Raw genomic sequence first — 18,488 nt, forward strand, 5'->3', positions numbered from 1 at the left:
AAACATCTATCAGAAGAAAACAGCCTAATATATAGACAAATAATTAATTGGGAATATGTTTCTTAGACTTTGCTTTACCTAACAAAATTAAAATGCTATAACTTGTTAAAATATACCTTAATATGACTATTCCAATTATTGCATTTCATAGGATGAAATAAATGCTTGATGGGTCAGTAGAAGCTTTCCAAACCATAATGTAGAAGGTGGCTCAGCCTATTTATGTCATATATTGTTCATCACACATAATTATATTTATACTATTTAACAAACCAGCATTACAATTAAAAATAACAGCAATTAATACTTCTAAGATCATAGGTCAAAGCACTATCTAAAAGTAAAGTAATGGGAGACATTTTGATGGGAGAAATGACAAGATTTGAGAACATGACGTTTTTCAAGTAAAAGAATATAGTGAAAATTATAAGACAAGTAATAACAATGAAAAATTCAGAACAAAAGTAAAAGGAAAGAATATACATTGAGAGAACCCATGTTAAAGAAAGTGCTAGAACAGATTGTCACAGAGAAAAATACAACATAAATACGTGAAAGCAAGGCAGTGGTGGCACACGCCTTTAATCCCATCACTCAGGAAGCAATGTTAGGTTGATGTCTGTGAATTTAAGACCAGCCTGGTCTACAAAGTAAGTTCCAGGGTAGACTCCAAAGCTACAAAGAAACATTGCTCCAAAACAAACAAACAACATACAAACTCACCAGTCTGAAAAGAAATGCAAAGTAAGACAAAGAAAATCAATTTTTGCATATTAAATTTAATTACTTTAAAAATAATTTACATGAGAAGTAATAAAGTGTTGTTTTCATTAGAGCAAAAACTGGCTCTAAGTTCTGGATGAATTTGGTGTGCTAATATTTATCTATATTATTTTAATAATCCATCATGAAAAATGATAATAAATGCTAAGATAATTATTTTGAGGTTTTTCTAAACATTGTAACAATTTCCTTAAGGGTGAAACTGCAGAAGCAAGATCAATATAATGACAAGGAATTATTAAATTATTATATAGCCATCAATTAAATACAATGCAAGTTTTGAATTATGTTAAGGAAGAGCAGAAGGCTATACAAAAAAATACTTTCACTCTAACAAGACAAAAAATTCTATAAACAGGATCATCACAACTCTGGAAAAAATAAAATACACATTTAATTTTATATTACAGTGCAGAGGAAAGCATTGGGAGAAATAAAGGATTTTTTTCCCTAAGTATTTGTAGGACTGTGAAAATAAAGGTGGTCTTTTCTTTTTCCTACTGTTCCCTGACCGTCTACAAAAGAGTTTGCTAGAGGGGGTCATTTGTGTCTTTTTAAAAGGCATGTACTTAGTTCTGGCATTTCCTCTTTATTTTCTATATGCCACAGTCACTCCCGCTGCAGGAATTTTCCTGATAGATCATTCTGTAGAATTCTCTTATCCCCTTCTGAGTTCTTCCCTGCTCTGTACCCACTATGGATTGAATTCTGTCACCCAAATCTGTGTGTTGAAGCCCTATCCCCTGAGGTGACAGTATTTACAGGTGGTTCTTGAAGAGGTAATTATATTTGGAGGATGGGACCCTCAAGATGCAGTAAGTTCACTTAGGAATTGAGCTGATGCTCACACCCTCCCTACTATCTGCAGAAACTTCGAGAAGGTGCCTCTCTGTGAACTGGGGCAGTATTCCTGTTAAGGACAGCCAGCCATATTGGTACTCTGGCTGTAGACTTCAGCTTCTAGAATTGCAAATAAATAAATAAATAAATAAACAAACAAACAAATGCTTTTTTGCTGTTTAAGACTCACAGTCTATTATACATTGTTAGAGTTGACTAACGAATGCATGGCTCTAGAACAAGTGGGATTAAACACTTGATGTCCTTAAAGATGAGAGGGGCAGTTTCCTGTCTACAGTCTAGTACAGTGCCTGCAGTGTAAACAGTCCCCAGACCTTCAGTTCGTTGTATTGCAGTTGAGATGTTCAGCTCCACATCTTCCTCTTCTTTCTGTGACTTCCTGCTGGATCTGTTCCCTACTCATGAAACTGCTGAACAATTCATCGCCATCCATGCTTTCAGCTTCTTCATGTAGCCTGCAAGCACTGTATAAGCTATATGACTTTAGGAAAATTATAGTCCTCAAAGGCACCACTCTGTATGGGGGAGTTTCTGTTCTATTTCTCAGGGTAATAGCTGACTACAATGGATATCTTTTGAGTACTGCATATTGTTCAGATTGTTCAGTTCTTCTACGGCCAAGATTCAAGCAGCCACACAGCATGGGTGGCCTCCATAAGCAAAGCAAAAACTAGTTTCTGCTTGCAAGCTAGGCTTTCATATCTCCCTTCCTGACCTTGCATGTATTATTTTGAATATAATGTATTTTTAAATTGCTGCACCATTTTAAATATGTAAGGGGGAGCTGAATTAAATATTATTTGTGGCATACCCTGCTTTGCAAAGGGCTTCTAAATCTGATCCCTTATATCAGGTCGATGCCTAAATCCCATTACTTGAGATTGCGAATGACTGTGTTTGCAAAATCGTGGATGTACATTTGAGACAGCATCAAAAATTCAGCCTATAATGTTAACTTTGTTTGAAAAGATCTTGATTTTCCAGGAAACAATCTCAAGGCATTCTGCCCATTCCTTAACTCTGTCTCTATTGGGGATAATGCATTAATAGCTTAAGAATGACTCGGCAGTTGGATCTTCATGAATCATAATCTATACTCAAAATGAGTTATCAGCTGAATAGAAAGAGACTGGTTTTGAAGGAAGATACAGGCTACATCCCAAAGCAGTGTTTCTCAACCTTCCTTAAGCTGTGGTCTTTTAATACAGTTCCTCATGTCGTGGTGACCCCAACCATAAAATTATTTCATTGCTACTACATAACTGTAATTTTGCTACTGATATGAATCATAATGTAAATATGCAATACCTGACCCACTGCTCTAAGGCAATGAGATCAACAGAGTTGAAATTTAGATGTCAGGTCTAAGCATTCACTCCAGCCACATTACTTTGAGGCATTTATTCCCTACTTTCACTTCATTATTCTCCTACATTTTTCACACCACAGCTGTCGTGTGACTGAGATAGGTACCTGGAACATGGATAAAGAAGATTCTTGAGTCTTAACTAAAAATAATACACTCATGAATGGGTAGGTGTATGGGTAGGTGTGTATATGCCTCCATACGTGTGTGTGTATGTAATCAAAAAATATCAGAAAAATTCAATTATGCTGTCAAATGCTAAATAATAGAAGATAGGCTTACTATAATAAGTGAGTCTCACCTAGTTCAAGGACTGTTAACTAAACTTCAAACTCCAGAGCCTGAAAGTCAGGCCATCAGTACACCCAGACATAATGATGTTTACGTATGGGAAGACCAGAGCCAAAGGACTGGCAAAGTGCAACATCTGAGTTTGATATCAAAGGGGATTGAGTGCCACACACAAGTAGTGTCTAGACATGTAACAGTATATGCAAACAGAAGTCTAAGTTTACACCACAAAATACACACTCAAAAAGTAACTGGCTAGTTATTTGTGTGTGGCAAAACACCACCAAAATTAGGGTCTAAAATCAATATAAAAACTTAAAAAAAAAAAAAAAAAAAAAGCCAATTGTGACTGGGGAAAACATGCATAAAGTGCCTCTCATCAAAGTGGCTCTCATGGGTTTCTCTCAAAGTATTAGCCAGGATTTCTGTCTCATATGAAGGCTCGGCTCTCAAGCTCATCCTCAGATGTAAGAGTACCATTCAGTTTCTATCTAGCACTAAACTATTTCAGTTGACAGCCTGGCTGCTAACTAACTGGGGAACATCCCTCAGTTCCTTGGCATATAGCCCTCCTCAGAGTACATAAAATCATCATGGCTTGCTCTGAGCAAGTTAACATGAGGATATACCCAAGATGAAACTCACTGTCTTCTTATAATCTAATCTCCATGGAGAAGTCTCATCACCTACACCACATTCTGTTCACTGGAAAGCCACTAAATCTAGCCTGCATTGTGAATAGGAGGGATAGGGGAGGACAGCATACCAGAAGGCAGCAATCATTGCATGGAGGCATACTGGAGACTGTGTGCCACAAGGAGGAAGGAATTAGCTGAAAATCAGCTCAAATTGTTACATGACATGGGTTGGAATATAAAGAAAACAAAAACAACCAAACACAAATAAAAGCCATGTGATTGCAGTAAGGTTTGAATGGCCAGCTTTAAAATTCTGGAAATATATTTTTCCATACCACTGCGTCCACCCTTAAAGAATACTTCACTCTTCACTAAAGCCTGTTTTGCTTTCCTGTTCTTCACACTGTCCCAAGATGCCTTTCAGAAAGAGATAAGAGGAAGTATAGGATGATACGCAACATACTATAGACATGTATCCCAGCACAACTCTCCTCACATGCTAGTAACCCTTGAGCCAGGCATGAGAACAGACCTAAGAGTAATCTCTGAGATGCCCTTTCTCTCCATCCCATGACATATATTACCTAGAATGTCTATATCAGCTGACACCTTAAAATATTAAAATTCTCAAGACCAGTCCCATGTTACGGTCCAAATACCCTTAGAAAAATGTAGCAGAGTAGAAGCCCCTGTCACCTCAGGGTATAATTACTTGTCAGAATTTTTTTCTTACAGTGACACCAAACAACATCTGGCCATTCTGGAGACAACATAACAAAGGGAGATGCACGGAGGACACACTGGAGATATTCTTTTATAATTCCACAAGATGATACATAGAGGTCCTATTGGAAATTGGAGGTACTAGGAGGCCAGTCCAGATATACAGGGAACATGAGAAAGCTGGCAGTACTTGGGGGATCTCACTGAAAAGTATGCCCATGGAGCATGAATGCCCAGATAAAAATACAGGGCGTAGAAAGACAAAGCTGTGAGCCACGTCTATTGCCAACTGCATGCGTAGAAAACAAAACAAAACAATTTTCCTACTTCACAATGTGCCTACTTGTTCAGTGTCATCGCTAGGAATCACTCACAACCCAGTGGAATTATACAACAGGAAAAGGCAAACTTTGCACTTGACTGTAACAGCTCACACAGAGACTAAGAGTGGTGAGGAAGCATTAAGATATTTACCATGCGCTCTTACAAATTCCCATTCCTGGAGCACCCAGGTAGAGTACCCAATGACCCAGCATCAAGTGAATGAAGTAATGTCCAGCAAACTAGGAGCTTTGAGTCAGTTGCCTCCCTTCCTGAAGCATGATTGATGGCCAGGACATCCTACCTCAAGTTTCCCAGGAGACCTCTTTTGATAAGGTTAGATAATCTATTTTCAATATGGAAGTTTTATAATGGCTGCTAATATATATTATGAATCATGCTGTGCCCTATCCCAATAGCACTGAGGGCTCAGCTAATGTGGGAATTCACAAAGCACTTGCTTTGTGTAGCACTTTTTGTAGAAATCACCTCTGGAGCTCAACGTGCTTCCCCTGCTTCCAAATTTCTCTCTAAGCTTTATCAATTGAAGGTGGTATAGGTAAAGCTGACATTCATTAATATCCACCCCTCAAATATACAGAAATGTCCAAATTATAAATAACAATATTTGGGGAATGTTTCTTATGTATTATGCAATCACCCTATGTCTAAAAGCTACAGAATAAAAGTCTCCTCGACTTTTATTTCAATATCTGCCTTCTATGTCTTTACCCACCAGTGTGGCTTACCATCTTCAATACTGCACCTGGAAGCCTCTCTCCTAAAGCAGCTTTAGAACATTTCCATGTTCAGTTTTATTTGTATCACATCATAAGAATGTTAATGAAGAGTGGTGAAAATAATATGGGGCTTGTCATAAGGATACTGGGCAGTAAATAGAACTACTGAGCTGTTATCAAATGCCCGTGAGCACACAGCCCCATCATATATGGAATTCATATTTATGCACTAGTAAAACAATGAAAGACTTCCATCATCTAAAGGTTGATTACAAAACAACACTTAAAATACTTACTAGTCTTAAGTACAAAGTATTTACAGACATCTAGTCCACAAATTAAATATCAAAGCACAATGTGTCCCATGTTCAAATCTTGCCCTTTCGATGGCCTTATGCAACAGTAAGAGAAACATTCTTCCAAATACATGCATGTGGAAAAACAGATTAAATAAAGTACATGAAGGCCAAAGTGATAGGGGATGACCTTCTATATATGTTTCTCTTATTGGTTGATGAGTAAAATGTTGATTGGCCAGTAGGCAGGCAGGGAGTATTGACAGGGCTACTAGACGAGGATAATTCTGGAGAGAGGATGCAGAGAAAAGCAGGAAGGGAGATACAATGTAGCTACTGGGAAGATAGGATGTCCAGGCACTCTCCAGTAAGCCAAGACCTTGTGGAAACATGCAGATTAATAGCAATGAGTTAATAATTGAGAAAGAGCTAGCCAATAAGAAGCCTGAGTCATCAGCCAAACAGTTTATAATTAATATAAGTCTCGGCATGTTTATTTGGGGCTTAATGTCTGTGGGAACACATAGATCAGAAACTTTGTCTACACCAAAGTTTGCTTTTCATCCAGAGAAATACTTTGAATTTTCTCAATGAAGCAGAAGGCACATCTCCTAGCTATAAGCACCAACTGTGTACCTTCAATACAAGTGCTTAAAAGCCATAGATAATCTTGGATTCTGTCTTTGATGAAAAAACAGACAGAAAACTACGAGCTCTTCCTCCATGACTCCTAGGAAACCTAAAAGAATAATCACAGCAATTGCCCATCAGAAAGAAAAGTGGTAATTACAAAAACGAAATGCTCCGCTAACACTTGGCTAGCTCACACGGGTACTAACTTTTATTTTTTCCCATGGGGACACATATGAAACAAGCTTAGAGTGGAGAAGAGATGAAATGCAATTATCAGGACCTTGGGATTTATTCAATCTGCTCTACAAAAGAAAGGAGTGGAGGGGCAGCAGCTGGAATATTCCCATCTGGCTCTTTCCAAAAGAAAGGAAAATGCTGCTCTCTGTCCAATCACTTTCATCCTGCAATGATGCCATGGATCAGGCTATTTTCTCTGTTCTCTCCCTCCTTGGCCAATGGGCTCACCATCCCAAGTTCATTCCAAAAACAGCAGAGAAATTTTATTTTTCTCTTTTCTTGGCTAATGGTATTCTGAGAAATTGGTCCATTTCAGATGCACAAAAGGTATACTATACTGCTAGAGTATCAGAGGAACAAATATTTCCTTTTTCCGTCTTAGACTACTTGAAAAAATTAATAGTTCCAAAAATAGACCAAATAATAGGGATAGTAAGAGTTACAGATGAAATAATACTTGGTTTGCAAGAGGCAAAAATAGTAAGGGCAGATGAAGTGTTGAGTAAAGAGCAATTCAATTTTCTCTTCTAGCTCTACTGAACTGTGCAAAGTTGGACTTGGTGGATTGCTATCATATGCATGGGAAATTATTTTTAATTCTAGACACAGTTTGTATACAAAGGGAGCTGGTTGTATGCAGGGTTTTTAATGTGACACTTTATGTGTCCAAGATGGTTGTCAGCACTATCATCATAATCTTCAATTTATACAGATGTTGTAAGGAAACTGGAGTAAGATTTTTCAAATAAGTTGGGAATAAGTAGGACTTTCAATTGCTTTAATTTTGTTTTTATTTTTTAATTAAGCATATGATTTCATCATTTTATATGGTGCACTAGGCTTTCTCATTCCTATTTCTTTATCTATTGTTTCTGCTGAAATAAGCAAGATTGAAGAATCTCACAATTATAGAGAAGGGTATAAGACAAATGAATAATGAATTTGCTTTAATATGGTAAAATAGTACGCATGATTAAACGAACATCAGCTAATAGAAACACTTTCTTATTAGAAGGAGGGGCCAATTTTCTGTTCAAAACATGAACTTACAGAAACAATTTACAACATATGTCCTATGGAGAGAGTGCTAAAGTATTTATCAGTGGTGACATAAGTAACAGACTATACTGGTTTCAGGTTGGCATGATGATTCAATAGGAGTTCCTTCAGTCTTCCTTATCCTAACAAGGGTCACAAGTATGGGACCATAGCATTGGACACAAGTCTGGGACCACAGCATTGGACACAAGTCTGGGAGTATAACACTGGAATATTGTGACCTAAACTAACTTGACCATAGAAATTCCTATGAAAAGAGATGAATTAGATAAGAATATTGTGTTTTTACAGGACATCTGTGGGAAACACTGATTGCAGCATAGGTCCATAAAATATGTACATTTCCAAGATGAGGAGAGCTTAATGTCTGACCAAGAGCACCTGGTCATGAGTTTTCCCTAGCTCAGGGCTTTTCAAAGTCAATATACACAAGAACTGCCAAAACATTGTGCCCAGATCCCATGAATCCTGACGTGGCCTCAGACCCTGCACTTCTAACAAGTTAATGGTGCTGGTCCATAAACCCTCTAGCACAGCAAAAGTATTTGACCTCCAGAGTACAAGGTGGTCAGGATTGCTTGGACCACTCTGCTCTCTCATTCTTTTTCGTATCCAAAGGATGCTGAATGTACAAAAGACACTTACCAGTAAAATCTGTTGGGTGTGATGCGCTCATGCACGAGTTGCCATCGTCTTCCAAAGTCCATGGAGCTATAAAGCTGAAAAACAGTGAAACAAGGAATAAATTGAATAAGTCACAGGTATCTCTGCATTCCAGCATAGGTGCCCCCCCATCCAATTCCAACAACAGAGTGCCAGTACATCCAAGTAAGACACCCAGTTTACGCAGATAAAAATGCAAGGATGTTAGTGTGCCTTGTTTATCATGCTTCCTTCTTGATCTACTTCTTGTAAATTGACTGATGCTTTTGATCTGAGTGTAAATATTTTTCTGATATCCATCACAGTTTCTTTGTAGCTAAAACATTTAAAGCAACAGGGAAGAGGCAGATTCTTCACTGTAAGTGGAAAGGCTCACATATGTAAAAATAATCATTAGTTGCTATCTAAACAAATAATATATTCAACATGTTGTATTCTTTGACTTATTTATGATTTTGACATAATATAAGTAATATAAAATTGAACTCTTTAATGCCACCAGGAATGTTAAGATTATGACAAACACATGCCTTGGCAAGATAGCAAGAATAAACCTATCTTAAAAAATCTTCCTCATCCAAGCAAGGCCACAACAAATGTGGCCTCCTCCCAAAAATAAATAAGTAAATAAGCAAACAAATAGATGGACAAGTAAAACTCTGCAACAATTTCAACCTACACAGCTCTTCTTTTGCATCTCTTATTTTTATTTGGCACTTATCATAAGGTAAACAGATTATATCTTTCAGATTTATCTCATTTCAGTTGTATTTATATTACTTCATAACATATAAAGTGTCTGCAAAATATCCACTGCATTAACAATAATTTAAAAGTAGAAGCTGGCAGGCCACAATATATATAGTAACTTGTGGAAGAAAACAAAAATCTAGATTATCTCCAGGGCTTTTGAAAAAAACCATAAAGAAGCTCATGCCTGACTAGTACAGTCAGATCCCATATCCATTTATTTTATGGGTGTAATCTCACTCTTTATAACATATTAAACATGAGCCAACATCCTGAAAGAAACTGACCATGAGTCACTTTTGATCGTACAAATGAATTTAAACATAAAGCTGAAAGTAAATGGCAAGGGATAATGAGAGTGATGGTATTAATACGTCTATCATGTGCTTTCAAATATACCAGACACATACAGCTTCAGTGAAAGTTAGGCACTGATTCATGACTTCATCTCCTGCTCAGCACCATTCTCTGATCCATCAAAACAGACATGAACATCATAGTCATGATAGTCATGACTCCACCTCTGCATTCTCTGTCTGCCTCATGCTATTAAAGGCTGGCAAGCTTTCCCTTTGAAAGAAGGTGTGCTGTATGGGCAGAGTTTATATGTTTCAGTCACCCGTGTGAGGGTGAGTGGTTTTAGGCTGCCTGGTGGGCGCTTAACACCCAAGTCCTATTTTATGAAGTTCCACCTTGGAGAAATTAAACTTGGGTTGAAAGGTCCAGAATTTAATTTTCCAATGGCCAGTACAACTCCCCTTCCAAGAACCTGGCTTCTAGTTCGTCATGATAGTTACATTTGGGGAAGGGTACACACAATATTTTACTGTCAGAGAAATCAGGGGAATCCAGTAGTGAAGCGGGTGGCTCTTAATGTACACAAACAGAAGCATATGCAGTAAAATCCTCAAATAGCATCCTGCTAGCTCTTACCTGTAGGGTTGGGCTCCTCAGAACATGACTATCAGACCATATGGCCATGCTCCAAGTCCAATACCTCACATCACTTGTGATAATCTAAAAGTCTTTATGACATTCAGAAAGATTTTGGCCAATTCATGTTTTATTAGGCTGATATTTATAGATCAGAAGCACCATGAATAAAATATAATTTTCTACTGATACAATCAGCTACTTCCATAAATTTATAGAGCTGTATAAATTGGTATTATTGATGTACTTTTATTCTCAAAATACCATATAAGATAGTCATGGGTACATACTATCTGTTGTAGCCTGTATCAGATGGTGTCACCTTTTAATGCGGAAGGTCACTGAAGCAACTCTACACAAAACCAGGATGTCTCTCCTGATTATATGATATCATTTCTGCCACCCTACACCAACTATACAGTAGTTCACATAGTATTTGTGCAAACTGTGCTATTCCTACACAATTAAGTGCTAATTCCTGTGTCTCCAATTCAATGTCTGCCCACATTGCAGTCTTGGCCCACCTACAAGCACCAGCAGAGCACCAGGAGAGTCTTGCCACACACACTCTGGGAGAACACCAGGAGAGACCAGATCATCATCCAGAGTCTGCCAACATCAAATTCTTGGCCCATGAACACCCACCAGAAGAGGAAAGAACAGAGAGAGACTCCACCTGCACCCACTGGAAGAAGCGATGGGAAGACGACAATACAAGAGTACATCCAACAAAGGAAAAGCAATACGACACTACCAGAGAGGGTGGGGCTTCAACAACAGCAAGACCTGAGCATTCCAACACAGAGGAAGCAGAAGAGAAGGACCTACAACACAACTTTATGAAGATGATAGAGACCCACAAGGAGGACATGAGAAAAACCCTTAAAGAAAAGGAAGAAAAAACAAAAATTACAGGAGATGGAGGAGAACACAAACCAAAAAATTCAAGCAATAAGCAATTTTCACAAAGAAAGCCAAGAAAAAATAAGCAAACAAGTGAAGGAAACAATTCAGTTCAACGCTTGAAAGCTGAAAGACACAATAAAGAAAACACAGTCTAAGGGAATACTAGAAATAGAAGAGCTGGGTAAAAGTTGCAGAGAGGGAGGAGTGATAAAAAAAAAATGGGGTCAAGACCAGGTTACAGAAACCCCATTGAAAGATGACCAGAAAAAGGGGGAGCTAATGGACCCCAAGACTGATAGCTGGGAAACGAGCATTGGACCGACTCAGACCCCCCTGAACATGGGTCTCAGTTAGAAGGCCTGAGAAGTCTAAGGGAGCTCTGACAGTGGAACCATGATGTATCCCTGGTGCACAAAATGTCTCTGGGGGCACATTCCCATGGAGGGATACTCCCTTAGCCTAGAGACAGAAGGGAGGGCCTAGACCCTACTACTCCAAATAACTTGACAGATTTTGTTGATCCCTCCTGGAAGGCATCACCCTCCCTGAGGAGTGGGGGGATGGGATGGAAGGGGGTAGGGGAGAGAGGGAGAGGGAACTGGGATCGATATGTAAAAATGAGAAAAAATCATATATATATATATATATATATATATATATATATATATATATATGAAAAGGTGGGCAAACAATCAGGAATTGTAGATGTAAGCATAACCAACAGAATACAAGAGCTGGTGTTAAGAATTCACTAGAGGAAATATAGTCATTGACAAAAGAAAATCTTAAGTTTAACAAATCCCTAACACAAAATATCCAGGAAATATGGGACACTATGACAAGACCAAACCTAAGAATAATAGGTATAAAAGAAGGTGAAGAAGTCCAGCTCAAGGGTACAGAAAGCATATTCAACAAAATCCTAGAAGACAATTTCCAAACCTAAAGAAAGACATGCCAATGAAAGTACACCAAATAGACAAGACCACAAAAAAGTCCCCTCACCACATAATAACCAAACACCAAACTTACAGAATAAAGAAAGAATATTACAAGCAGCAAAGGAAGAAGGGCAAATAGTATTTAAAGGCATACCTATCAGAATTACACCTGACTTCCCCATGGAAATTCTGTAGGCCAGAGGGTCCTGGACAGAAGTTCTACAAACACTATGGGACCACAGATGCCAACACAGACTACTATACCCAGCAAATCTTTCAATCACTATAGATGGAGAAAACAAGATATTCCATGACAAAAACAGATTTTAACAAAACACATCCACTAATCCAGCCCTACAGAAAGTACAGGATGGAAAACCCCAACCCAAGGAAATTAACTACACTCACAAAAACATAGGCAATAGGTAATCCCACATTACCAAAAACCAAAAAGCAATAGGTTTGTTTTGGCTATCCTGTTTTTTTTGTTTTTCCATATAAACTTGAGTATTGTCCTTTGAAGGTGTGTGAAGAATTTTGCTGGGATTTTGTTGTAGATTGCTTTCAGTATGATTGCCATTTTTACTATGTTGATCTTACCTATTCAAGAGCATGGGAGATCTGTCCATTTTTCTGGTATCTTACTTCTTTCTTTAATGACTCAAAGAAGTTCTTGTCTTACACGTCTTTCACCTGTTTGGTTATAGTTTGGTTATAGTTTGGTTATGTTGTTTGTGGTTATTGTATAGTGTGATGTTTCTCTGATTTCTTTCTCAGCCCCTTTATTATCTTTATATAGTAGGGCTAGTGATTTTTTTTAATTAATCTTGTATCCTGCCACTTTGTTGAAGGTGTTCATCAGCTGTAGGATTTCCCTGGTAGAATTTGGGTCACTTATGTAAACTATCATATAACCTGCAAATAGTGAAAGTTTGTCTTCTTCCTTTGCAATCTGTAAACCCTTGAGCTCCTTTTGTCATCTTATTGCTCTAGCTAGAACTTCAAATACAATGTTGAAGAGATATGAAAGAGTGAACAACCTTGTCTTGTTGCTGATTTTAGAGAAATCTCTTTGAGTTTCTCTCCATATAGTTTGACGTTGGTTGTTGGATTTCCTTTATCATGTTTAGATATGTCCTTGTTATCCCTGATCTCTCCAAGACCTTTATCATGAAAGGGATTTGGATTTTGTTGAAGGCTTTTTTATCGTCTAGTGAGATGATAATGTGGATTTTCTTTTTTCAGTTTGTTTACATGGTGGACTACATTGATGGATTTTTTTTATGTTGATCCATTTTCATATGTTTCTTTTATGAATGTTGGCGCCTTTGTATGAGGTACTTAGATGTTCAGAATTTAGACTTCATATTAATGGACTTTTCCTGTGATGGATATAAAATACTCTTCTTCATCTCTTTTGATTAATTTTAGTTTGAAGTCTAATTTGTTAGATATTAGGGTAGATACATCAACTTATTTCTTAGGTCCATTTGATTGGAAAATCTTTTCCCAACCCTTTACTCTGAAGTAACATCTGTCTTTAAAATTGAGGTATGTTTCTTAAATGCAGCTGAAGGATAGAATTTCTCTTTGCATCCATTCTTTTAACTTGTGTCTTTTGGACTCTGACTTATTTATATCTAATTCTTTAGGAATCAAAAATATAACTCTTCTGAGAATACATGCAGGATTGCCATTTGTTAGGATAAACCGATAGTGAATCAACCCCCCCTCCCACAAACCCCACATGGGCACACATGAAAAGATTGAGAGACCTGAAGTATTGACAGATGTAGAAGTGAACCAGTGAGATTTCAGGAAGAAATAAATCTTCAGCTGGAGATTTAGAGACAACTAGCATGAGTAGGCAGGAAGTTGGACAGAGATTTATGAAGTAAAAGAGAGAGTAAGAGCAAGAAAACCAAAATGACCAACATCCCGAATCTGGCTTATTGAAATACTTGTGGATTGAAGGAAGGACATGATTGCTGTTACTGACTGAAAGGAGGTAGCCCTTTTCTGCCCACCTATCTTCTGATCGATTTTTTCATCAATTTGTCTATATCTACTTTTGTGTTTCTATGCTGCATCTATTTTTATACTTGAGATGAGGAAAAGAGGTTTTTGTGAGGACCAGACTAGTATTTGGGAAGAAGATATCAATATATTTTATTGTAAGAATCGAGTTTTCTAAGTAGGGCTTCAAGAAATAAACTACTCTCCTTTGCATGGCAGTAATCTGTGGGTCAGATGCTCAGACTGATGATGCGTATTTCCCAATTAAATGAGGAGGCTCCCAAATCAGTGTCAGAACTGTACTACTAGGAATTAGTACAATTAATGTATAGGAATCAGTACAAACTCATTCTGTGTCGTGCTTGAATCTAGCTGTAGCAGAGAGATGACTGTGATGTCTTCCTGTATTAACAAACCAGGCAAAAACCAAGAGGCTCAACTCTGACATGCTGGAGACTCTACCCTTGGGGAGGTTACGAGTCCCTTTAACATGGAGGATCCTATTGCAAGGAAAGTGCTTCCTGGGGAAGTATACCTCCTTTCATCACATAACCTTCCTACCACAGAAAGAATGAGCGGTACAGGCCCCCTCCCTTGGCTTCATTTTTGCTTTCTCAGCTCTTCATCTTGACTGATGGGGAAAATATTAAATTGAATTATCTGCCTATGGGCATATTTGGATGAACGGAAAGAACAGGTTCCCTTTCATGAAGAAGCCCGGCTTAGTTACCCTCTCTTTTAATGTAAAGTAGTTTCTGAGTCTGAATTTATTTTTATTGTACCATGAGCTAGGTCTTTGCACCCTCCTGACTCATAGACTTCTTTATCCTCTTCATTTAGTTGTTCACACACTCATTCATTTATTCAAAGAAAGCCTGTGAAACAACCATCACACTGTTGGCACTGAACTAAGAGCCAGTATTACAAAGATGAGAAACATGATGGCCAGTGGACGTCGTGAACTGTGTGCCATGGCAATGTCTGAGAAACTATGGGAAACTACATGCATCATTTACGCGTTAAAATTTATTAGGAAGCTATATGAATATTATAATTAATGCTGTAACAGTCAAATAGGGATAGAATGGTGGTTTTGCAAGAGGAATTTTGAGAAGATTAATGTTATGAAAACATTAATGATATAGTATTCAAATACAAACGATACAAACTTTACTTAACTATTACAAGCTTGAAACTTATTAAAATAAATAGGCCAGAAATACTATTAGTGGCCATCTCTAAATTACAGGTTAATGAAGTGTGTGTGTGTGTGTGTGTGTGTGTGTGTGTGTGTGTGTGTGTGTTTTAAACATTTCCATCGTTCTGAGTTACTTTACGGTGGGTACATATTATACGTTGGCAATCGTGTAAGTACATTTTATTCTACATACATTTTATACAGAAAGGTTTTTATTATAATGTACATAATACAGTATTCTTAAAAGGATAAGAATTAAAACCAGGTGTTTTTCATGAGGCAGCTAGAACTAGACAAAATCATAGGACATTTCCCACAGGGCATCATTGTGATAAACTGCCATGCATGGTGGTGCTACAGACCACAGAATTAGGTACTGAGAACACAGCTGACAAATCACAGGGCTAACACATCAGGATCATTTTCCAGAGGAGGCCCACATGCAGGATGGGGAAGTATTTGCTTTATGAATGGTCACTGTCCTCATTGCAAATTCCCTGCGAAGCCATAGTATTCCTTTTCTATGGTGGGATTATCCCAAAATTCTAGCAGTGTATTAACAATTTACTGGGCACATTTCCCCCTATGCATTAGTGTATAAGATGACTCTCCTCAGCAGGGTGTGATTCTGGCAAGAAAGGAATCACAGTCAATACCCCCACTCTCTCAACCAGGTCTCTGTATAAACTTAGAAGCCTGTCCATGCAGTTGTCTTCCTTGGCAGACAATTGGTCAGTGTTAGTGCCTAGGGAAAGAGACCTCAATTAAGACATTCACTGATGCCCAAGGACAAGAATTACGGCATGTCTGACGTTGTTGACCATGGCTCTCAGAGCCAGAGAACAAGAGTGTCCCGGATTCTCTGTGCCAGGAGAGAAGAAAGTGCTGTCCCAAGCTAACCTCACGTTAACCTTAAAGCATGCCTATTCTTCACTTGCCAGTCCACTAACAATGGATCTGTGTCTTAAAGTTGCCATTGGGCACTGTGCCCTCCCTCTCTGGTCTGCTTTGCTCCTATGGCATTTGGACGTCATGTTGCCATGGATATGGCTCTGCCTTTATTGCTTAGCTTAGAAATATGCTCCTGAGCAAAGAAAAACTAACTCTCTAATTCTTATCTTTTGCTTCAAACCTCTGGGGACAGATTTGGGGAGAAGAGACTAGAGAGGTAATGGCTGGAGGGAGAACCTGGCAGAAATTAACAAAAATGTAGAAGGATAAGAATGTAAGAAAAACAAGTATGTAAGAAAATGAAGATGAAGAAAAAGAAGAAACATGAAGAAGTTAGAAGCAGGACAGGGTCATTTGAGTAGAAACAGAATAAGGAGCACATGAAGAGAAAGAATGTGAGAAGATTCTTTTCTATAGCCCTCAGACTCAGACCCTACCCTTACTGTGGTGTCTCTTTTTGGACTCTGGGCAAAAGTTTTTGAGGCAAGGACCTTGAGAGTTTTTGATGTGGTGGTGCACTCTTGCACTTGTCCTTGGATAAACAGCATTAACTTATACATATTTATACAGCTTATATGGTTTCAACTTGAAATTCCTCAAACAACATTAAAATATAAGATGTTATCTAAATAGTAAACACTCCTAAATCAGACCCTGTTTTTGTAAAATGCTACATATATGAAGCCATATTCTGTTCTTTATCCCACTAAATGCCATCTCTTATCTGACAATGATATCATCCTTAGACATCACTGGAGATCAAATGAAATTTTCCCCTTTTCCTATATATGAATGAATGATAAGATGGCTTTAGGTTTCCTAATAAGCACATAGCAACAATAGTAACAGAAACTACAACAAAAACAATACATATGTATACACACACATACACACACACACACACACACACACACGTACACATGCACACACATGCACACACACACTCATGCATCCCTGTGCACTCCAGAAATAGTCATCAGAATAGCTGGAAATATGGAAAGAATAAGCTCTTTTCCTTATTGATTCAGTTATTAGTTCCCTAATTACATCCTCCTTCCAGGAAAAGGCATCTAAGAGCTGATGGACTAAAGAAGCAATCTAATCAATAGAATATTATGTAGGGAGAGCAACAGGTTATACCTGAAATTTAAATTCAATAAAATAATCTGAGATCACTAAAAGTATCAGGTATTACTATTAACTGACACAGAGACATAGTGAAGTCTTCTATTTCTAGTGTTTGAAAATGTTATTTTATATACAAATAGGGTCTTTGCAGATCCCTTGCGGTAAAGTTAATATTATTAGGGTGGCCCCTAATCCATGAGACTTGTGTCCATCTATGAGGAAAGACAGTAGCAGATGGAGTACAATGAAAAGACACAGAGAAGAATTGTCACATGAAGACAGAGAGTTAGAAGGAAGCAACTGTAAGCCAAATGTTGCCTCTGAGGGCTGCCAAGTCACTAGATACTAGGAAAGGGAAAGGCAGGGGAAGAATCTCCATAGGTTTGGAATCTACCAAAGTCTTGATTTTAAAATTCTATTCTCTAGAGACAGGAGACAATTAGTTTGTGTTGTTCTAATCTGGCAGTTTGTGTTGTGTCAGTTCTAGGAAAGTACTGCAGGCATCACACACCAAGGGAGCAGACAGCTGGAAAGAGAGCATGATCACATGTTTCGATGCATGTTATCTATTGCTGCTTGTTTCCCCATTAGTTACATGGTCAAATGTCTGGTTTAGAATCCATTTGTCTCTGCGACTGAAAGACATATACTCATTTACCTACATTTATCTGCCCCTTGAAGACTCAAAAAACCTGTACACCTAAGATATTTTCTAAGAATGATGGATTCATAATAATTACATGGAAATAACAAACAAGTCACCAGAGGCATCAGAATATGTTTCAGAGAAGTATTTGGTATAAAGTCAGCTTCCCTCAGACAACTGAGAAGAAAAGGTTGGATTAGAACACATCTATGTAAAAGTTCTCACTTATAGGAAGTCTATGCTTGATGTTTAAATGCTCACAAAGATCTACATAATTAGGTGACATACTCACGAAAAATACTGTCTTTGAATAAAATGAGCAAACTAGGTGTGTAGCTCAGTGGCAGGGGAATTTCATAGAATGCATAAGACCATAGGTTCCATTCACATAAACACACACACACACAA

The 18,488-nt window shown here is 37.9% G+C and overlaps 1 protein-coding gene across 1 annotated transcript in view; it reads right to left on the reverse strand.

The window, feature by feature from the left end:
* Sorcs3 (sortilin related VPS10 domain containing receptor 3) overlaps positions 1 to 18,488 on the reverse strand; it is a 602,076-nt gene that overhangs the window by 202,052 nt on the left and 381,536 nt on the right. The window contains exon 5 of the mRNA XM_051199708.1: positions 8,594 to 8,667. Within this exon, the coding sequence (XP_051055665.1) occupies positions 8,594 to 8,667 (74 nt within the window). The remainder of the gene's footprint in view (positions 1 to 8,593; positions 8,668 to 18,488) is intronic.

This window comes from Phodopus roborovskii, unplaced genomic scaffold (assembly GCF_943737965.1).
Source record: "Phodopus roborovskii unplaced genomic scaffold, PHOROB, whole genome shotgun sequence".
Taxonomy (NCBI): Eukaryota; Metazoa; Chordata; class Mammalia; order Rodentia; family Cricetidae; genus Phodopus; species Phodopus roborovskii.